General features: G+C 39.8%; 1 protein-coding gene across 1 annotated transcript in view; it reads right to left on the reverse strand.

Moving 5' to 3' along the window:
* The window catches only part of ppip5k2 (diphosphoinositol pentakisphosphate kinase 2), a 51,274-nt gene that overhangs the window by 27,126 nt on the left and 783 nt on the right, over nt 1-23,365 (reverse strand). The window contains exons 2-20 of the mRNA XM_078286317.1: nt 16,888-17,358; nt 16,382-16,577; nt 12,450-12,540; nt 11,033-11,118; nt 10,651-10,805; nt 9,594-9,695; nt 8,544-8,705; nt 8,253-8,374; nt 7,175-7,276; nt 6,335-6,421; nt 5,196-5,271; nt 4,993-5,102; nt 4,819-4,904; nt 4,581-4,706; nt 3,503-3,624; nt 2,791-2,973; nt 2,171-2,312; nt 1,228-1,451; nt 141-268 (exon numbers count right to left, since the gene is read on the reverse strand). Coding sequence (XP_078142443.1) covers nt 141-268; nt 1,228-1,451; nt 2,171-2,312; nt 2,791-2,973; nt 3,503-3,624; nt 4,581-4,706; nt 4,819-4,904; nt 4,993-5,102; nt 5,196-5,271; nt 6,335-6,421; nt 7,175-7,276; nt 8,253-8,374; nt 8,544-8,705; nt 9,594-9,695; nt 10,651-10,805; nt 11,033-11,118; nt 12,450-12,540; nt 16,382-16,577; nt 16,888-17,061 — 2,474 coding nt within the window. The 5' untranslated portion in view covers nt 17,062-17,358. The remainder of the gene's footprint in view (nt 1-140; nt 269-1,227; nt 1,452-2,170; nt 2,313-2,790; nt 2,974-3,502; nt 3,625-4,580; nt 4,707-4,818; nt 4,905-4,992; nt 5,103-5,195; nt 5,272-6,334; nt 6,422-7,174; nt 7,277-8,252; nt 8,375-8,543; nt 8,706-9,593; nt 9,696-10,650; nt 10,806-11,032; nt 11,119-12,449; nt 12,541-16,381; nt 16,578-16,887; nt 17,359-23,365) is intronic.

Below are 23,365 nucleotides of genomic sequence, written 5' to 3' on the forward strand. Positions count from 1 at the left end.
AAAGTCTTCAGACCAACAGACAAAACCAGTAGCGGGGCAACAGTAACTCAATAGGGGACCCTGGTCATACTCCTGTTCTGGATTTGAGTACATCAGCTGCATGTGTGCAGTAGCAACTGTGTGTTTATATGCTTTCTTACACTGGATGCAGCTTGTTGACGGTGTCGTCATCTTGGGTCCGCTGCAGATCAGAGCGGATCTTGCGGATGAGAGGGGTGCAGTAACCTTTGGCAATGTCCAGCTTCTCAGCCTGGGAGATACCATATTCCTAGTGATAGAAGTGGGAATTAACAAATAATCCACAATCCACCGGTTACATATTGTATTGATCTCATATTATTACCTGGTGACAATCCCTACAGTGCAGGGCTCCTATATATTTTCCATACATTATACATTTTCTCTACGCTATGGCACCGGTTCCCATTCGACCGGTACCTACCGGACCGAATCGGAACACATATTTCGTTGCCTCATTTCACACGTCACGTAGCCCTTCAGAATAAAAGTCCCCCGGCAATATACCAAAACTTGTGAGAGAGAAGGGGTGTGTGCAAGACTTTGTGAGTTAAGAAGGTATTTACTGTTATTATACTGTTATTACTGTTATTATAGTTGGGTCAGGTTTGATTTATTATGTAAATTGGTTTTGTATTTATTTAATTTAAACAGTTAATATATAGCATAGATCTGCTTCAGCTAACAACAACTCCTCCCTAAATGCCACAACTGTTAGTGTGGTTGCTGGAACAGATTTTCAGCAGCAAGTACACTTTTACTATTAATGGAATGGGGTTTTCTTTAAGTCTAGAGCAACCATTTAGAACCTTAGCCTATGAAAAAGTCTATCTTACATCTTCAAGGAGAGGCATGACAACCCTGCTGTATCCCCTCAATCCCCTAAACTACTAGAAAACAATTACTTTAAATGCTCAACGTCAAATCAAGAATTAAACAGTTGACCCATACATGGGGTTGACCTGCTCTTGGTGTCAAAATACATTCTGTGAATTAGTTTTTTCTCTTTCTCAATGTGTGCTTTGACCCTTACAATCACAGTTTGCAGCTATAATATTTGAATTTTATCCTTCCTCAATTTCCTTTTCACTTCTGAAATATTCATGTAGCACAAGAAAAATCGCAATGAATCCTACAATAAAATGTCCATGAGTTGCAAATTCAAACAACCGTTTTCATACCTTCCAGCGAGCGGTGCTGGCGACTGACCTGTGGGATGACAATGTCGGCCAAGGCCTTGGACAGGCGATAGATCTCCATGGTGTTGTCCAGCTTGAGTGAGCTGTTGTGCTGCACGTCATACTTGATGCAGTCATAGATGTCAGGGATCTTGCTGATGTTGTAGCGACCATTTTTCATCTTGAAGTCCTTCTCCAGCTTGGACCAGCGACGCAGCATCAGCTCTAACGTCTCACTGTGGTACAACTGGATGTCTGATAACACAGTAGAGACAGAAGGACATAGATGCAAAACATTCAAATGTTTGACCATTTTGTAAAAGCAATCTTATCCACATGCAACAAATGCTGATTTAGGATATAATGGGCCGACAAATATACTGTTACTGTAATTATATTTTACTGACTGTGATCCATCTCCTTACCTACATGCTGTTTAAGTGTTGCAAGATCTACAAAGATCTAGATTACTTTGCTCATCCAATAACTCATTCATACATTGATAATTTTTTGTCCATTTTGGCATATAGATAGTCCCGGTCAACCGCTGCTGGGATACAAAAAATTGCATCAATTGGCCCATAAGGGGTGTTATAATAAAGTCCCAAATTGTAAGTTTCAGCCTCGCCGTCCCGTTAGTCGTAGTGACGTGAAACTTGGTACACACATGCATCTCATTATGCTGCACAATTCTGCCTCCCAAGCCAATAAAAACGAGGAAAATTAGGATATCCACTGTAGGTTTATACTTAAACTTCCCAATTCATCCCATGGACTTTGCAACCTGTGCTCATCCCCACTCACAGGTTGAATCTGTGATCAGTCTTAATAGACCAAATCAGAATGTTTGTAAACAAACAGAGCAGCTATACTTCCTATTATGCGTAAAAGTAAAATAAAAACAGAAGGTTAAGATCAATTTCTATAAGTTGTATAAGAAGGATTTTTTTTGTTTTGTTATTGAGCTCACGTACCGGATGACTTGGGGTCCTCCATCCTTTGTCGGATCTGCAGGGTGAGGTTCTGGATGAGGGAGTACACCTTATCGCAAGTCTTCACTGGGTTCTTGATCATCTGCATGGACTTAACGAGAGATGTACCACTGGTAGGAGCAAGCTGGAAATATAAAAATGACTTAATATCTCCCGAGCAAGTAAGGAAGAGTGTCTAGAGAAAACTACAAAACACTGCATAAGAATAAGATTATCAGACATAACATGTAATCCATCTATTGACCAATTATAAACATATCAACTTAAGCCTATATAGACTCTGCTATATGGCAAACCAGGGCATAGGTGGTGAGTTTTCACTTGTCAGGGATGGATTCTTAAAGATATAAACTATCAGCTAGTCCTTACTGTAAGTCTATATGAGATCCACAAACATGTACAATAGTCATGTAAAAAGGCTCATCAGCACATGGATCATGAAGAATGGACAAAGGAAAGCGAAGAGAGTTACTAGTTGTCGCCAATGTCAGTTAAGCGATTGATATTCCCACCATCATCATCATCAAATCAGAGGCCATTTTTCAGGAGACTACACAACTACAACCCTCATTGTTCTAAGATGTCCAGCCCTGGCTCTAGACCTTCTCATAGTCCTCGGTGGTGAAGTCCCTGTCCTTCTGCAGGATCTCATGGAGTCGGGCCTTGACCTTCTGCTGGCAGCTGCTGAGGGAGTCGCTGTCACTGTCCAGCAGGCCGTTCATGTTGGCACTCTTCACCATCTGCACCAGGATGGGCGTCAGTTCCCCCTCCAGTGCTAGCAGGCCCTATGAGAGATGACACCATCTGCTGTTTTACTATAAAACCACAGGAAGCTATTGATCCAGCAGAACCACAGACTAGTCATCTCTACAAAACTACAACAGAGATACACTACCAGTCAAAAGTTTAGACACACCTGATTGAATGTACTATGTTTTTCATTCTCTTAAAGCCATTTTGATCTAAAGGCTTATACTTAAATGCTTGAAATGTGTTTCTTAGACAAATATAAATAGTGAAGTTGATCCTATGTATGAATTTCTTTCCAAAGCCTTTGCCTTTCCATCAAGACAATGGGCGGCTACTTTAAAGAATCTAAAATATAAGATAGTTTTGATTTATTTAACACTTTTTTGGTCATTGCATAATTCCATTTGTGTTACTTCATAGTTTTGATGTCTTTACTATTATTCAAAAATGTGGAAAATAGTAAAAATAAAGAAAAATGTGTGTGTCCAAACTGTCCAGACTGGTGGTGTAACTCCTTGTGAGAGCCAATATGGAATCGGGATGAGATGGTAATTCCGTGCAAACCTTAGCGAAGGCAGCAGCAGTCATCTGGACCCTGCCCTCGTCTGAGGCGTAGATCTTCAGGTCGTGACGGTAGGTGCTGTGCAAGCGCAGAAGGCCACATCCAGGAAACCCTGCATAGTCACCTGTGGTAGTGAGACATTTTAGCTGTAAACTGATGTGAATGAATATTGAAAATCGGGGTTTGTGATATTTTAAATCAACACTGTATAGTGAAAACCTCAGCTTCCTCTTTGGTTTACTCATCGGCTTTGAATTGGGTGAAATTCTAGATGTATTCTATGGAAATACTTTCACTGATAATGGCTGTATCCACTTTCATACAGTATGCTAGCGTCTGACCAACACCGTTTACAGTGTACATGTGTGGTCATACAGTGTGTCAACTTGTCAATCAAAGCTCTGTTTTGAACCTAAATGATACACCCACAGTTATCAAAACAGGCCCTAGATGGAGTATAAATGTGGGAGCATGAAATAAGTAATTATCAGAGACGGGGACTCGAGTCACATGACTTGGACTCAAGTCAGACTCGAGTCACAATTTTAATTGCTTGAGACTTGACTTGACTTGAGTTATGGTGACTTGGGACTTGACTTTGACTTGCACTTTGATGACTTGAAAAGGTTTCTAAAGTCTTGACTTGAGATCTTGTGTTTGTGTAAATGACTTAGATTGAAAGTGATGAGATTTGTTCCAGCAGACGACTGAATTTAAATTCTGTTTTCTGAATTTGTATGGAATGATTGAATTTATTGAAGTTGAAACTGATTATAGAAATCAAACTCATGATGCTCTTACCAATATTAAAACCATATTGCATTGAAAAGTCCTAGATATTTAGTTTTCTTTAAGATATTAAATTGATCCTGGACTCTTGATTTGTTCTGACTTGACTTGCTGCTCTACATTTAGACTTGAGACTTGACTTGAGACTGACTTGGGACTCGAAACTGGAATTTACAGTCACCAAAATGGGTCTTTAAAGTTAATGCAATACTTGCATTATCTTCAAGAATACAAGAAATTTGTGAAGTGACAAATATTGAAAAGTATTTAGGGTTTAATAGTAGCCCTTGCCTTGTCCTCCAGGGTACATGCAGCGGAACGCCCGGCCCAGTTCTTCAGCCTGTACCCTGCCTGCTGGGGTCAACTCTCCTCCCCACTTTAACACCAGCAGTAGCGATGGGTCGTCCCGCCGTACATCTGAAAAACCAGGACCGCACAACCACAGAGTTAATCCCAATTAATCCCATAAATGTAGGAACGAGGACAACTCAGAAGCATGGGTAAATGGAAAAGTCTTACAAGAAACTACCTTCTTCCTCACTTGATGCTTTGGGGCATCCATGTGGAAGGTAGGTCAACTGAACCTTGCGATTTATGCCAGAAAAGTGACCATACCTAAAGTAACGAGTGATATATTGTTAGAAAATGAGTAGTTTATCAAATGTTAATTTGAAAATTTGAAACCGTCATGTATAATGCTTACATTTCAAGGACTGTTTTCAGTTGCTCAAGTTTTGCTTTGGACTCTTCAATTTCAGAATCGTTGTTCTGCCCAAGTTCCAGCAGAAGTTGTCTGGCTATATCAAGCACTTCCTGTAGACATGAGTGACACAAATGGCATTTTAAGGAATAAATCATCATCCAATACATAGTTACATGCATTTTATCAAATCAATTTCTACTAACCTGTAACTGCTTTGGCTTTTTCAGTTTTAGCTTTCCACTTTTGTACCCATCACATTTCTCAAAGAGATCAAAAAACCTGAAGACAAAATACATAAGGCAGTTACAACAAGCACAGATCCTGTACAGACTCACGGCGCGTGTGTTCAATTCAATTCAATGCACTGAAGCATTACAATAGTTATCAGTTAAATAATTCCACTAATGTCACTTAAATACCACAGGCAATAATGTTACCTAATGTTAAAGTTTATTGGGCAACGGAAGACGTGGTTGTATGTAAATTCATGGAAGAGAGTGGGGCTCGGTGCAAACTAGTCAAATAAATAGTGACAACCGAATTTATGAATGAGAGTGAATTCTCATATGTATGGTACACACTGGAGCAGAGCGGAGTAAAATTATCAGACTGTATGTAAGGGTAACAGGAGTCACTCCACTCCTCCGATCTCGCGATGGCTGTAAATAATACCTGTAACCATAGTAACGTTTACTTCAGAGCAATATCGCGGCTACCATTGCTTGTATTTCACTTGCGTATTTATGGTTTACTTGACACCAGTAACCAGAGGCGTCAATGTAATAATAATAATAATAATAATAATAATAACTTTATTTGTATAGCACTTTTCATACAGACTATGCAGCTCAAAGTGCTTTGACAGTTCAGCACAACCATATCACAAAAATGAATAGTTCGGCACAACCATATCACAACCATCACACAACAACACAATGTATCCATAAGATCTTAATAAACCGCCACTGACAGCGGCGTCATACTCTCTTTTTCCACCGCATGGACTTGATACTTTTAACTGCAACATTTGGGCCGGTCCAAGACCACAGAACAGGTAGGAACAACCGCAATGTTGAGGAAACAGACTGGATAGAAAATTTGAGAATGTCTCACAACACTTACCTCCGTCTCTTTCAAATTAACGATGATTATGTTACGTAACGTAACAAGTGTTGCCGCCGTATGTAACGTAACAACCAGTTGTCTAGTCCGGTTCTGGTACACACTACTCGGACTAACCGAATCCGCTCTCAAATTCAGTAGTCAATACCTGAATTTTCAGGGAGTGAGTTCGGTTGTAGAATGCGGTTCTCTCCTTAATAACCGAGCTGTGTGACCTTACCTCTGATGGCGAACCTCCATCTTCATTTTCTGCTTGGGAGTCCTGTCTCCATGGCGAATCACAGCAATGACACAGCGGAGCTCCATCCTAAGTAGAGAATGCTAGTGAGTCATGATTTGGGACAGTGCAAAAATCTAACAGAAGGCAGACCGTAGTGGGATTTTACACTGAAGGATACACCAATACAAATATTTCATTGCCTATACTGATTCGGAGTGCATAACTTTGAGTATCTGCCAATTGTTTTCTTAAATAACAGCTGTTAACCAATCCATTTGTGTGGACGCGCTCTGCTTGGTATCATTCTTATCCATCCTAAAACAGTAAACACCATGCTGAAGCTGGAACAAATACATGCATGCAGTAGCTTACAGCATGACTTGGGACGGCGTTTTATTAAACACAACAGTTGAATCATTTTGTTTTAGAAGCATGTATGAATATATAAGACTGGCGATGATGCAGCAAAAAGGCCACACCTACAAAGTGCCTACTCAATTTCTATGAGCAAAATAAATCAATATTTTCTGTGTTCTTATAATTTACACTAGCAGTCAAAAGTTTTGACACACCACATTTTTCTTTATTTTTCTATTTTTCACATTTTCAAATAATAGTAAATAGTAGCTCTTTGGTGCCAGCTGTCACCACCTGTTGTACTCTATAGAAGGTGACATCACCTGGAACCAAAGACCAGCCAATAGCAGAAGGCCAGTTCAGTACCCTACTTTTCACCATTTAGATGTCAGGCTTCACCACAATTTTGGGTTTGGGGTTTAGTTGCTATTTAACAACTCTGATATAGCCCTGCTCAGAAGCTTTGTTGCAGCTCATACGCACATGGTTCCAGAGGTGGTCGGGACAATAGGGATGTCTTCAGCCTCCAGCGGTATGGACCAGGGTATTTGAAACTGTGGAGCCAGTTCTCTCATGACGATGTTTCTGTAGGACAGGCACCAAATTACATAAGAATTCTGTCCAAAGAACCATGCAGGAAAGACATTTTTGGTGTATTATGGTGTAATGCAATCTACAGGTATGAGCTTTGACTAAACTGTTTCTGTATTTAAGTGGACAGACTGCGACTGACTATGTCTAGCATTGCCCTGTGGAGTTGTGCTTAAACCTTACTATTATTCTCCTAATTTGTGGATTATGACAACTAATTTCTTTCGTATTTACATGAACCGACTTCAGTTTCTTGTTCCGACTAATTTTTTTGGTCTATATTCTGAATATCACCAAACTTCATTCAGGTTTTACTCTAGGATAGAATTAAATCCAGACCAAATCCAATTCTGCTTCTTTTTAATAATTTTGAGCCTTTCCACATTTCAAGATTTTAAATATGGTAATCAAACTATAGACAAAAGCATTTCTATGCTACTGGAATTAAAAAAGTATTTGTCACAGAACTTCATAACTCAAATTGAATATATTAAGGCCAGCAAAATTGTTTGTATGATTATTTATCTGCTGTTCAGTGTATAATATTCCCTTTTACTGTCGTTTTAAAAATCCCTTCTTGCAGAGCAAAATCTACACAGCCATCAGGTAATTTGATGCATTTCTTTATATTTATATTTTACATTTCTGTTGTTTTTGTCCCTCACTTGGTCTAAGTAGACAATAGGCACTATTCTAAACAAATGGCTTTGGGGTATCCTTGATGTACTGATGACTACAACACATAATGATAAAAATACTAAAAATCATTTTACTTTTAGATAGTGTAGTTAATCTAAGCATGGAGATATGGATCTACAGATAGAAGTTCAATATTCATTTGATGCATGTTATTAGACTACTTTGCCAGATAAAAATCATCTCCAAAAGCAGTCGCTGGTTAAAAATGAAAGTCCTCTTTAAAACGGATTGTATATGCAATATGGAAATATATTTCTAAATCTGTTCTCACCCCAGGATTTTTGCACAGTCATCGTAGTACTTCATGGAGTTCTTGACAAAGCTGAAGCCGTTGACATCACAGACGTACGACTGACCGTTGGCACGCAGCAAGTCAAACCCACAGACTGTTTGCTGTCGAGGAAGAACGACAAGAAGAGAAAATGTGAAAGGGTATTGAATTTCCTTGAACACACCACGTGTCCTCTCATAAAGCCATACAAGATGATAAGCCCAGTCCACATTATCTTGGCTGTCCATGTGAGGACAACCTGACACACTTCTGTGGTATTCGCACAATTACCTTGAACGCCAGACAAACTTTCCAAGCGATGAGCTTCTCTCTGGCATTGAGGATGACAGGGTAGCGCACCTCCTTACCCTCGCTGTCCCGCTCTACTTTGCCGTCAAGGGCCGGAGACTTCCTGGCCTCCGCGTGGGCATAGTCAGGCCCTACTGTGTAAACCTACGCAAAAAACACACAATAAGACACACATACACAGAGATACACGCTGTCGCAACACACTGACTCCACAATTGGCTGTTCTGGAATGAGAACTAAGCATGAGTGCAGAAAGCCAAATCCGTAATTTTTCCGTTGGTCACCTGTATCATCTGTACATCACCATGCGTAAGTAGTGTAACATTAATTTTGTATATATTACTGATCAGCTATGTTGACAAAATCTTTGTTTAGTTTTGTTTGATTAGATATGCCACAATTTATACAAAAAGTGTATACAAAAAAGTAGCCTCACTAAGGTAAAGTCATCTGGAGAAGCTAATGATCGCTGCCTTCTCTAGACTAGCACAATGCCAATTTCACTTTTGTTTACAGCTTCAGATATTGAATGCAAACCATTGAGTGGTGTGGTCACTGCTCTTGGACTACACCAAGCCAAATTACAATATTTATACTACTATTTGTACTGGCTGAAATAACAGTTTGGATTTGTTCAGCCATTGAGTCCCATATCATTATGTTTTGACACCAAAACCACACTATGAGCCATAACAAGAGTCCTAAAATTGGCTTTGAAGGTTATCCTTACTTTTAAAAGGAATACACCAGGTTTTTGGGAGATTGTGCCGTTGGTCAACTTCCCCGTTAAGTGATGAGAACATAGACACCAAAATTAGCCATGTGCCCCAGGTAGATCGTTGGCTTCGCTGTGCCACGTTAACACTTTCGCATACACTATGTTGAGTAATAATCGATGAACAGCATTCTCTCAAAAGTGAGAAAAGGAGAGCTTGTAGTGGCTCTAAAGCAGTAGGACACGGTAATTTTGATCGCTAAGTGAGAGAAAACATTTAATTAAGTCAATTCCGCAATCAATCAGAGTGTAGTTACCTTGACATCGGTGCCATCTGTTGGCATGAACTCCTCATAAATGTAGGATCCTGTTTTCCTCACGTTGCTCTCGGGGGAGTAAACACTGCTTCTGCTACCGATCTAGAAGGGGACAACAATGAAAACACTGGAACACTGGAACACAAATGCATGCTAATTACTAGAAACGGAAGTAGAATCAGAGGTTGAGGTGAATGACTCAATATACGACAGTGACTGAATAGTACAAGTTCTTGTAAACACCGTGGTATAAATCTGAGCGTGGTTTGGATAATGAATGGTAATGAATGTCAGTATGCTCAGCGTCATACTGACATAAACTGTCAGTGTCATATACCTCTACAAAAGTGTACCTTGATCTGAAGCTTAACATGCAGTAATACAACATAAGAAAATAAAACCAACAGTAATGCCGGTTCCATTCATATCTTTTGCCTAAACTACACAATTCTTAGTATTTTCCTCACTTTCCAGGTCTGCTCTGACTAATATGCTGCTGGATTTCACCCAACTTCCTACAGCTCAACAGTGATAAATCCGAGGTTCTTGTCATTGGCTCTCTACAAATGTAACATCTAGCTGCAGAAATTTGGGAGTCATCGTTGACTCCAGTTTAACCCTAGATAGTCAGGTCAAGAAAGTGGGACAGTCTTGCTTCCTTCAACTCAGAAGACTCCCTAAGATTAAGGCATTTTCATCTTTGAAACACTTGGAGATTGTGACACATGCTTTCAATTCTACTCGCCTTGATTACTGTAATTACACTTTTACCATCTTGCTTTTACTTGAACCCACTTTTCATTTTTCAAGTCATGTGATTTTAATCTCTGTCTTACCTTTTTATGTAATTGCATTTTATTATGTTTTTTTATGAAGTTACTTTTTCGCTGTTTTGTTTGCACTTTGTAACTGCATTTTGATATGCATTAATGGTGAACAAAATAACACCTCTTATTACTGAATTAAAGAAACTGTAATACTTTTTAAGGCTAGATAATTTAAGACTTCTTCAGACTTTTTGAGGACCTGCAGATAGCCTGAGATATGCAGACTGTACCTTCCTGAAGAGCCTCTGGCTACCCCCACCAGCTGAGGTGGGGTAGTAGATGTAGACGTTGTGGTCCTCGGCGCTTACTGGCTTCTCTACAAACGGCTTCTGGAACACTTCCCCGTTCACCTCCACGTGGTCCTCGCCTTCCACTAGGTTACACTCTGGGAAAACAGCAGTCACAGTACAGACAAGACACATACATGATAGGGTCTTTGAAAATTGTGGTCTTTGATTTGGGGTATTTTGTCATTTCTAGCCTCACGTTGCTTTATTCTTGCATCTCTCAACATCAGTGAGTTTATCTGAGCTTAAGGAATTACAAACACAGCAAACATAGAACATTTATCAAAAAATGTTCCAAAAAACCCCCCAAACTAGTTGCACTAACCTTCTGGTCTTGCAGGGTCCCTGTTGAGAACAGCATAGCGAGGTAGCTGGATCCCCTCTGCCTTCAGTATTCTGTATACCTCCCTCCTGAAAGAAAAGAAAAGCACATACAAATATACACGTCATCAGCTCACTGATAAACCAATGAGATCAAACAAATGCTCATTAGAGGAAGCATTTAGCTTCTTTACCGATTAAATGCAATTGATTTCTTTACATTTTAATTTTAACGACAATATAGTCACCCAACTGAACACAAAACCAGCACAGAATGATTGCACATGCAGCTCATATAGTGATCTTTGATGTACAGCTCTTTCAAGCACTTGATGATATATTTTTGTACTGTGAACTGTTAGGAGTTTAAATACCTAAGGATTCTGCCTGGGTACAAACATAATCTGAAAGCACAGCGATGATTCTCTGTGTACGGCCCTGTTTTCTGTTTCGCGGAAATCAAGGAGTCTCGGTTTAAAAATGGAATTTGAACTTCAAAGCATAATACCACAAAATTGACACAGATTTTGACAAAACTGGGAAAATATAAAATTTAGTTTGAGCAGTTTCTATCATAAAAAGATAAATAAATGTATTTCAGACATGTCATGGCATGTTGTGTGTCTGTGCATATGTTTGCCTGTATGTGTACATCATAAAATCCATGTGAGTTTGTTATAGGGTAATATAGAGCTTTTAAGAGAGTTTGTAGCAAAGTGCTTTACAGAAAACAAGGGACACAAAAATAGATTAAAATATAGCTGCAGGGATGAAGAAGGAGAAAAATGAAATCTGTTAGGCCTAAATACAATGTCCATTGCCTTCATTGATTGGGCATTTCACACAATACATTCACAAATATTTGAGGCCATCTATTCAGCTGTCATGGGGTAAAAGATCATTCTATTCTGGCACAACACCCATTTTTCCATTCACTGGACAAAAGTGTGAATGCCTAATTCACACATTACATATGCCAATTCAAATAGAGCTGGCTAGTCACATAATACCATGGTTCAACAAGTGATTTTCCCCATTTTAGCCACCCATCCAACGTCATTCTATTGTTGATTACAGCCTATCTTGATGACTCGATGACTGAAATTTCCACAATGCAAATCCAATTTAGTTCCATTACTCTTGCACCGTAAATTCTCTGAACAATTGAATGCGGGGACGTGACTAGCCAGCTCTATGATTCAGCCCACTAAGAGAAAACGTTCAAGTCAACCATCTGTGTTCTTTTTCTTCCTTGGAATGACATCATTCAGCAAAGCATGAATAATGTGTTTGGCATGAATTTTTTTTTTTTTTGTTGGACATCTTTCAATATTCAAATGCAAATAATAGCATTTATGCACACCCCTAATATAGACTTGATGGTCATGTCCTTAGCAACTGTCTCTTTAGCAACAACTCACCTGTCTTGGATACAATACTGCAGGTCCAGGTCATTAATGACAAAAGGGTTCCTGAGTTTCTCGTAGGCCACTGCTTTGTCCAATGGAAAACCTGATGGAATGACAAAGACAATAAGCCTTGTGCTGTGTGTGTCTGTATGTCAAAAAAAACAGTGTTAAAACCTTGACAAATTAACTAGTGAATAAACTGTGAGAAACTGGAATTGTCCAATTGGACAGGGGATTGGGGAAGTGGAGGGATTATTTTATTCCCTTAAAATGACACAAAACAAAAGAGTAGCATAAGAAGAAAGAGAAATTTAGCAAAAAATCATCTTAGTGCTGTAGAGACCAAGTTTAGCCGAGCATTTGTACTTTGCATCATACACAGGCATTTCTTTACAAGCCCTGTTGTATACTAAGCTTGTCAACAGACTTTAACCAAAAGAATGAAATTCCACTATCCTGCTCTCTACACTGACTGAGCAAGAATATGTTTGCAAGACAGTTAAGCTTGAAAAGCAGGGCAGCCAGGTTTAACCAGCAATGTTCAAATTATCCAAACAAAATGCAGTGTGGAATTCAACAAAAGACAGTGAATGTGCCTCAACCAGCATAATGCGTTAAACAAAGCAGATGAGAGGTGGAAAACAGGCTGTTTAGATCACATGTGTTGGTGGAATTTGCAAGGTAAGCCCTGGAAGGTAAAGTGACTGTGTAGATATCGGTTTCCCACCATTTCATCTTTAAACACACATACAAATATACTATATCTATGTATGCATAAGCCCTCCATCATGTGCAGGTACTGATCTATGAGAAGGTACTGTCACACGTGAAATTTTGCAGGGTGATTTCACAATGTAGTTCATGAGATCACACTGTCATTTAATGGAACATTTAAATTACTGAGGTGGAAATGTAAAATCGTCATAATGTGCAGGGTATATAACTGCCCACTATGCCCCTAAACGTGTGTTCACACTGTGAGCATCACAATCAACAAGTAACCAGAAGTACATTCATTTCCTATATAGCTGAACAACCAGGGAAAATAAGCTGATGGTGAAGCTTGTCGGACAACAAAAGTTGGCCATGGCTGAACTTTTCAGTCATCAGCTGTCAACAGCCAATCAGCTTTCTGCACTTCTTTGTTTCCCGACTGATCTGATTTCGTTTTATGAACAAAAGTTCCACCTAGCAAACATAAAATGGACGAGAAGTTGATTATAGTCGTTCAAAGCTTCCCAGTTCTCTACCACTTTTATTTGAAAGACGACAGGAATAAATGTATGAATAAATGAACGGTTGCATCTTTTCTGATTATTTTCAATGAATGCTACTGTGGAAAGTAGATACGTTAAAGCATGGGTGTCAAACTCTGGCCCGCGGGCCAAATTTGGCCCGCAGTGTAATTATATTTGGCCCGCGAGGCAATACCAAATGACTACTAGAGCTGGCCCGCCGGTATTACACAGCGCATTCACTGCTAATACTACAAATCCCATAATGCTCTGCTGTTGTTTTAGCGCGCCAATCAGGACAGTACCCAGAAACACCCTCTCCTCTGTGACATTAGTCATAGCGACCTCACGCTACAACTGTCACCGTGCTACCCCTTCCGAAAAATGGCGAAAAGAAAGGCAGAAAACAGGAGCTTTCTGGACAGGTGGGAGGCAGAATATCTGTTTACATATGTAAAAGACAGACCTGTTTGTCTTGTCTGTGGAGTCAACGTGGCTATAACTAAGGAGTACAACATTAGACGACACTATGAAAGCTACTCCAAGGCATGGGCTTGAATGGTTGATTGATTTATTATTGTTATTTTATTTTTAAAATTATTAGCCTGTGGAAAAAGTTTATTTTGATATTTAAATCAGAAGGCTGCAAATGGAAAAGGGGCATACGATTTTTATTTACATTTTATTTAATAAATTAATGCCATTGATGTGTTTTTTTTATTTGAAATTCGATTTTGCATGTCTGCACTATTAAGTTATATATTGTATGGTAATAAGTGTTGCTTGTTCCATATTCAATGTTAAAGCAAAACTTGTTTGGGTCCATATTAAAAGGTTCATTTGTTCAATGTTGGCCCGCGACTTTGTTCAAGTTTTAAATTTTGGCCCACTGTGTATTTGAGTTTGACACCCCTGCGTTAAAGGGTGGAACTTCAATAGCATTTAGTTCAAAGTACATGTGGATTTTCATCAAATTAGAAATGAACTAGAGATATTAAGCATAGAACAAGCTTAACTTATATAGGGTTTACTCTCTACTACCCTGGTCATTACTGATGACTGTAGCGTTCTAAATACAGTACAGTGTTACTTCCGAATAGGGATATTAATGATTAATCAATGATCATTTAATCACCGTTAGGAATTTGATCGATCTATCAAGCATTCTATCATGTACAGAGTTGGTGCATTTTTTGTTTGATGGACGCTTGCCGTGATTAGGATACTGACATTACCATGATTCCTGTTGTCTGTGGAGTTTTGGAACGTAACAAAGGTAAGGAGTCGCAATTTTGTGTGTGGAGTAACACTACTAGCGAAATTGCTTTAAATTTGCATCCCTACTTCCTAATGTGGGCCTTTCCTGGTAAAGAGTAAACAACACTGGGACCTATCAAGATGACTAATAGGTATGATACTTGGAATACTGATGCCAAGGTTGTTCTGGACAAGATAGTTCATGCAAGGAAGTAACTCTGAATTTCTTAAGAAGTTTCCTGGAAAAAAGCATGATATTATGTACTAAATATAGAGAAAATAGAGGAAGACTTCAAAGGAAGAGTTACAGTATCAAATCTGCTTATCGAGTCTGATTCCTTTCAAATCCCTTATCAAATCTTTTTAGGTAATTTTTCGGAAGGAAAAAAGACAATTTCTTAGTTAATAAATAATAGTTGATTTTAGTGAAGTGCAGCCACACTTTGGAACGTCTGAGGCGATCTTCCGTGCTCGGTCAGTCCAGTAAACAAACGGGGGATTTAGCGCACACTCGGATTACGTCATCAGTTGCAGACGGCAGTTGTAGAAGAGAGAGGAGAAAAAAAGGATTCGATAAGAGATTTGTTACACTCGGAGCTTAACGGATCTGGGTATTTTACCAACTTGGACCTGGTTCCAGAATGGAACCAGCTAACGGAACCAAACCCCAGTGTGAATGCACAGTAACAGCAGTGAACTAACAGGCACTGCGTAGTCACCGGTGTCAACCTTTACAGACCAGGCTCTGTGACGAAAGGTGCATGTTCTGGCATCTGTGTTCATTAGCAGTAGGGTTGTCGTGGTGGGCGGCGTTACCGGTGGCACACGGTCTTGGAGTCCACACCGGTGGCATTAGCCCCACACTGGGAATACTGTTATTTTGTATTTTGTAAAATAAAAGCACATATTCAGAGCTTCCATGTTCAAGTTAGGCTACAAAATGATAAATGGACATACTAACAACATACTGATCACTAAATCTGATCATTAATATGACAGATTAGGATTAATAGGATTAATTATTTGTCTTTACCTAGTGACAGCAATGTGTCCAATACAATCCAATGGTAGCCTAAAGAAGGGCAATATGCCAGAATCTGCACTGCACTCACATTAACTCCCTGAGTGTTGAGCAGTGTTATAAATCGCTGATTAAAAAGTGTTACCGTTTACAAATGCCGTTAATACAGTTTGGAGAGGAATTTTAAGTTTCACTTTCATTGTAGTGACGCTGACTTTGATAGCGCCTAGACCCTCTAGTGGCGACAGGCGGTATAACCGGTATAGCCGGTGTTGGGGAGGGAAACAACACCGGTGTCAAAATGGCACCACCATGACAACTCTAATTAGCAGTTGTTTAAGAGTCTATGTGCAAACATGGGAAGCCGCAGTGACCTAGTATCACAATGTGCACAATGTGCATGGCGCATAATAGTTTAACAACAGCCCTACCTTTGGAGTGGAAGGAGATGAGACAGTCGCAGAGAGGCCAGTTGTTGACGGACTCGTTGAGGATAACATCCTCCTCAAAGGTTACCACAGTGATGTACTTGAAGAGACACAGACGCTCCAGGATCTCTTTCATGGGCTTGGACTTAGATTTTTTGGACATGGCACAGATGCCAACCACTATTTGCCTCTCTGGTGGCTGGAGAAAGGGGATAAAACCCAAACAATCAAATCCAATCAAGTAAGTTATGTTGTGTAGTTTTTAACTTGTTTCTGGATAGACTACAATTTACTGCTGACCAGATGCAACTCAAATGATCTACCATCCAGTCCTCGGACATTGAAGGGATTTGAACCAATTGTGGACTCTATCTGGACTTGGTTAATGCTATGCTAGACAATATGTCTTTAGACATGTTTCTTACAAATATTGCTAAGAAATATTCCAGGCTGCTGCATTGGATGATCACATTGTGTTTTGCTGCTGAGTCATTACAGCCACTACTCACCGAGTCATACAGCTCATCTTCATCTTCCTCTTCTTCCTCAACATTCTCGTAGAGGCAGTCGTACCCTAGGACCCGTCCGGGCTCCAGCAGCTCCTCCGCCTCAGCGTCATCGCAGCCCACGAAGAAGCGTGGATGCTCCCTGACATCGGGAGGTTCTCCTCCGGAGGAAGACATAGCTCTTTCTCTGTCTCTCTACCTCCCACTACCTCTCCACAACCCAGTACTGCATCTGTCTCTCCAGCTCTACACAGAGCGTAGGGTCTCACCTCTCTGAGGTGCACTGAACTGAGGAAAGAGGGCTAGATTCGACAGGTGCTGGGGAGGAAATGGGTTTATCCCCAGTGCATGTCCAGTTGGTCCTGGTGTGGTGCTGGGTTACCGACCTCACTGCGTTAGAGGGTCACCCAAGCGTTGCTGGAGCCTCTATCCCCACTGTCCTGCTGCTGAAGGCCCAGCATGGTGCTCAGTTCTCTGAAAATACACCCCACAACCACAGACATTAATAAACACACATAGTAGCCTTACGTTCAGGCCCAAAATCACAAATTCAAGTAGTTACACCAAATTAAAAAAAAATTACAGAAACACCACATGAAAAGGGACTTTAACTTTGAAGTAACTAAACACATCACAATTACAAAAGGCAGCTACACAAGCTGGTCAGATTAAAGCTGCAAAATGCAACTCTTGAAATAAAAATTCTAATGTGATAGCCTACATTATAGATTGTCTGTCAGTCTGTGACCCCAGAAAAAAAGAAAAAAAAAAGCTGTTTGCCTGAAATTGTCTTTTCAATGATGTTGGCAACATTTTGAAATGTATACCATTTGCTGTGGGCGTGTTGTAAAGGCATAGCCAGCAGTGAGCTGGGTTGCAGCTATCAAAGTGAGGCTAGTGGCCACAGAACAGGGAAGTCATAGCAACAACAATGGAGGAAAGCAATAAGAAAAGAAAGAACAACGAAGCTAAACTTGCAGCAGATAAGCCCTGTTCAAAAACACAGAGAACATCAGCATTACTGCAGATAGACTGCGTTCCATGTCTGCTTCTTTAACGCCCGTGGTGGCTTTACAGATGCCAGTTACCTAACAACTAAGACTAACAACACACTTCCCGCCACAAAGAGAATGCATACAGCATACTGTAGTATGTACAACACCTGTTGTACTCTATAGAAGGTGACATCACCTGGCACAAAGACCAGCCAATAGCAGATGGCCAGTTCAGTACCCTACTTTTCACCATTAGGTGTCAGGCTTCACCACAGATTTGGCTTCACCATATTTGTGGTGCCTTTACTGTTTTATTTTCTTTGCACATAGGCATATATGCTTTGTCTGCATATGTTGGTGTCAGAAATATGACTACTGTTTACAATATCAACGAAGGAAAAAGACAAGGGAAGAAAGCTTTTGTTCATAGTATCTCTAAGGGCACTTTTATATTGCATTTGCAATATTCTGTTTATTCAATTCAACCCCGTTAATTGTGTGTGCAGAATCTTGGGACCATCCTCTTTCAAAGTTGCAAAAAGGTTATTGATAGGTCAAATGGTTTGGCTTTTATCGACCAATAAACTTTTAACAAAACACGCCATAACACTAAATTGCCCGTAACTCATTAACCATTCATCTAATTAAGCCAAAATTTGAAACACACGTTGAGAAGTCTTCTGTGAACACTCCCCCAAAAGCATTTGGAGTTCCATCACTAGTGGGCGCTATAAATGCAAAAAGTTTATATCTCGTAATCGGCTACATGGATTCGTACAAAATTCGGTTTGCACGATCTAGGGTCATGACTCAGTCAATGCATAAAATTTGGTAATGATTGATTAAAGTGGGCGTGGCTTATTACAACAAATCTAAATTTCTAGACATTTCACATTCCAAAATTCAAAAAATCTAAATAAATCACCCGTACATCCTACAGAGCTGAAATTTTTTCAGCACATCCACTGAATTGTGACAAAAGTTTGCCTCACTGCAACCTATGGTCAATTCAGAAGTCCGTCACTATATTTTTCAAAATATGCAAAATCAATTAACATCTATATCTCCACAAGTCTTCATTCATATGCTACCAAAATTAACAGACATTCTCTAGATGGTAGATATCAAGTGTGTCAAAGGGTGTTCAGATCGGTCAAACTGTGAGTCCGCAGTGATATTCAATATCTTACTGTAATTAGTACTGTATGCACATCATTTTCTATTTCGCCAAATGTTTGATCAAACTTCACCAAAATATTTGACAATACACCCGAAACGAGCAGAATGATGTGTGATTTTTTTCTGCATTTTATCACTAACATTTTGACTGTTGTAAGCATGTTAAGTTTAAATAGACAAAAATACCCCAGTTTTGCACATGTGATGTCATTGCCTCAACTTGTGAGAAGGTGTGTGGAAACCATGTCTTCCCAGTGGTGCAGTCAGTAAGTCACCTTCTCTGGGGATACAAAGGTCCAGGGATCGAATCCCCAGGTGGCAAGTCCTAGTTGTGGTTGCGATGAAATGATGAACTTGACAGAAGTCACGGGCCAACACAAAAGCCGGTGTTAGACTGCATGTTTGACCTTCACAACATGTCAGTTTTTGTGTGTGTCTTTCTACCTTCTGTAATGTTTTGTCCATCTTATCAAATTGTGCTTGGACCCCTCAATCGCCGCTTGCGGCTATATTGAAAAAATGGATTTACTCAAGTAATAGTTTTCTTGTTTATTTTTTTGCATAGAAATTTTTAAATTTAAAGATTGTGAATATCGGCACAAAATATCGGCTATTGGCAGCTTCAGTTAAAAAAATATCGGAATCGGTATCGGTGTTAAAAAACCCATATCGCTCGAACCCTACTAGATTGAGAGACTGTAGTGCCTGAAAAAATATGACTGGGCTCGCTAAATTAAATGTCAATAACGAGTCAATACCCCTCCCGACACTGCCTAAGTAAACTCACAACCTGCGGGAAACACTGCTTGTGCCATGTTCGGCAAGATGTGGGTCATGTTTTTTTAATTCTTTAAGCCTAGGCACAGACACTCCAGCATGGCGGCTCTCTCCTAGTTTCAGCGGCCTGTGCTGCCTCTCATTCCTTGCCTCTCTCTAATCTTTCACCTAAACCCCTCCCTGCTGGCCGCCAGGTCAGTATGGTATTATCATAGTGTCAGGGCTTGAATGCGCCTGCCGTGGCTTCATTCTTCTGCGTCCCAATGACAAACTATTCTGCTATCTGCCAGGCAGCCTAGTTGGAGTCAGTCAAGATTCAACGCTACAAACAGCTACCAGAACAATTTCATGAGCCAGGTCCATTCTGCAGAGGCACCAGTCTTCATTTCAGATTATGTCCAATCAACCAAGCAGCAACCTTTTTTCATTTTTTTCAGTGAAGATTGGTCTGCAGCGCTTTCTACTGCCTGCCATAGTGACTTGCTGGAAGAAGACAAAAAAAATAACCAGTGAACAGGTTAAAGTTAAAATCTTTGTTCAAACCTCAGCCAAAAAAAAAAAGTCTTAAGCCTAATTCATGTTCAACAAGGAACAAGGAAATATTAAATTTCAGTGGCATTCTCTCCCATAAAAAGAGTCAAAGAGAGAAAACAGTGTATTGGAACTAAAGCTAATGCAACACAATGCTCTAACAGCAGTTTGAGAGCTAGCTGGGCCATCATCCTCCTACTGTCCTCTCAGATGTCAGTGGTCAGTGTTGGTTTCTCAAAATTAACGCATTAGCAAGATGACAGTGATGGGTAGGTTTGTCTACATTACCAGCCACACTGGCAGGTAACCAAACAGTATTAGGAGTAGGCTTGGGCCGGTCCAGTATCGATCAAAATATCTGCTAATATCGACTTTTAAAAAAGAGACCGCACTACAATCGCATGTTAAAGCAATATGTGCAGGGCAGAATTAATCGTGCGTAACACAGATAGTCATTACATTATGGAGCTGGGTCCTATGTTCTCAGACCCGGGTCAGCGCAGCATTTTTCTGACACCAATCAGCCGCCTTCCAGCCATCATGAGGCGGGTTTAGAGCAGCTTTCTGTGCTGTGTGAAAGGAGAACTTGAAAAAGCCGATTTTACGCATTATGTGGTCTACGTTGTTATGATGTGTATGACACATTGCGAAGATAACCAGTCAGAAACCACAATACGCTATCACTTATGCTTATTGTCTAACTAGCCGAAAGGCTATACTTCCATGACTTGAACTAGCCCGTGCCTTAGATCTTGGTGCCGTTGAAGATCCTTTTTACTGCACTGCAGGAGGAGAAATACCTCTTGAAAATAGGCTGTAGGCTATTTGCATTGTGCTCGAACAGGCAAGGCAACAACATCCAAAGCCTCATCTTTTTTTACTGTCGTCCTTGTAGACACAATGCTGACGGCTCACTGTACTTTTCCACATCAGGGATTAACTCTATATCTTACATCTTCTTCAATTTCTCCCTTTCTTCACAGACTCTCATATATCAAAGCAGTCATGTTTATGTATTTAGGATTTCTCTCAGCCAGAGTTGTGGGTTGTGATTAGTCAAAATCTGTCTCTTTTTCTCTCCTTCTCTTTCTCTCAATAATCTGGGCCTAAATAAATTAAGTACCCTAAACATAAACATCTATTCTTATTTATTTTTGTGGCAATTCAATAACAGATCCAATTGATCATTCAAAACCAGATAGGTCGTCACCCTACAATGTGTTGCATTTAAAACTTGCATCAGTGCACACGGGTTAATCAACAACAAGAGTGAAGACACTGGTAAGTAGATCATTTAATATATTTGTGCTTCTGTGTTGATATGATGCAGATATGACTATCAACAGTGTATTTCTATCATGGTGTTTTCCTGTGAAATACGCACAAGGCACACAGAGAAAATAGACTAGACGCCGAAACTATCGCTGAGATAGTGAGCTGAACAGTCTGACCCATTTAGAAGTTTGCACTTGGTATTTCTTTTGCTGTTATTTATTATTAGTACTATAACTGTTATTAACTGTTTAGTTATTGTAATTGGGTTAGGTTTTATTGATGATGTAAATTTGTTATGTAAATTTGTTCTTAGTGATTATAAGTAGAATTTAAACAGATAAGAGTTAATATATTGCTCAATTTTTTTGCCTTTATGGGAAAAAAAAAACAGATGGCCAGTTCAGTACCCTACTTTTCACCATTAGGTGTCAGGCTTCACCACAGATTTGGGTTTGGGGTTTAGTTACTCTTTAATGTCGTTGTTTGTGCTTTATTTTAAAGAAGGTATCGGTTCAGGCACCGGTACCGTTTTAAAGTATCGTTTTAGCACTGGTATCGGCAAAATCTAAACAATACCAATCCACATTTTTACGTGATATCTTCTCCTGGCTTGCAGGACTGCAAGACTGCTCTGCATTACTAGTAGCTGTAAGTATAATTTCCATTGCCTTAGCGCGCTCTCACACAAAGAACAGAAGAAAGTAAAGAAAACTTCTTCTGTAATCAGCACTATCTTTAACAGCTTAACAGTGTAAACAAACGCTAGCGTGGTGTAGTGTCCTGCGTTGCTTAGCAAAAAAAGCAGAAGGGATTTGTTTGTGAAAGGGTACGTATTTATCATGTTATCTCGTTAATGCAGTACCAGTTAATATGTTTAGCGTTGGCGCAGTCAGCTGACGTAGGCACAGGCTACTTTTTAATTTGCCAGACCAGCTCATAATGACACATGCCGTTACAGCCGGTGTGTAGAAAATTAAACCGGTGTAAGCTTGTACACCATATCAAACCGATTACACCGGGAAACCGGCCCAACCCTAATTAGGAGGTTCTATTCTTTTTGGTTACTATCAAAACTCAGGTACTAGCTGTTAAAGGTGCAATAAATATATTTTTTTAATACCACAACATAACCTTATCTGTGGGGGTTGATAGGGTTGTTTAGCAATACCAATGACTCAATGATTACTTGGCCAGCTGCTGAGATTTCTGGCTTTCAAAGCTCACTTCCCGGCCTACACTCTGTTTTGGAACAAAAACTCACAGACCCACCCAATCTCCACACCCCACCACCACCTACTGGCCTTTTCAGCTGCTCACTTACGGAGGACGGTGCTACAAACAAGTGACCAGCATTGCAAGACATTTCAGCTACAAAGGCTAAGAAGCCTCAAAGTTTATTTAATGTAACAAGGAAATACGCTGTTTTGAAATAAAAGTAATGGGATTTTGATATAAACTATTTTTTTTGGCATTCACTGTTACATTATACCTGTACTTTAATGTAAATGTAGAATTAGCTAGCAATGTGAAAAAGTCATTTTTCATTTCAGTGTGACTTAAATGCCCCTTTAAACGTTTAAATCCACCTGTCACCATGTTTAAGCAAAGGTTGAAGATATCAGCCTTGTCTCCCCATGCTGCCAGTCTGTGTTCAGTAGTCAGTGAGGTATAAAGATCAGGATGCAACCTTCACAATAACATCTGCCACTGGCTTAACACCTTTA

Source organism: Centroberyx gerrardi, chromosome 2 (assembly GCF_048128805.1).
Source record: "Centroberyx gerrardi isolate f3 chromosome 2, fCenGer3.hap1.cur.20231027, whole genome shotgun sequence".
NCBI lineage: Eukaryota > Metazoa > Chordata > Actinopteri > Beryciformes > Berycidae > Centroberyx > Centroberyx gerrardi.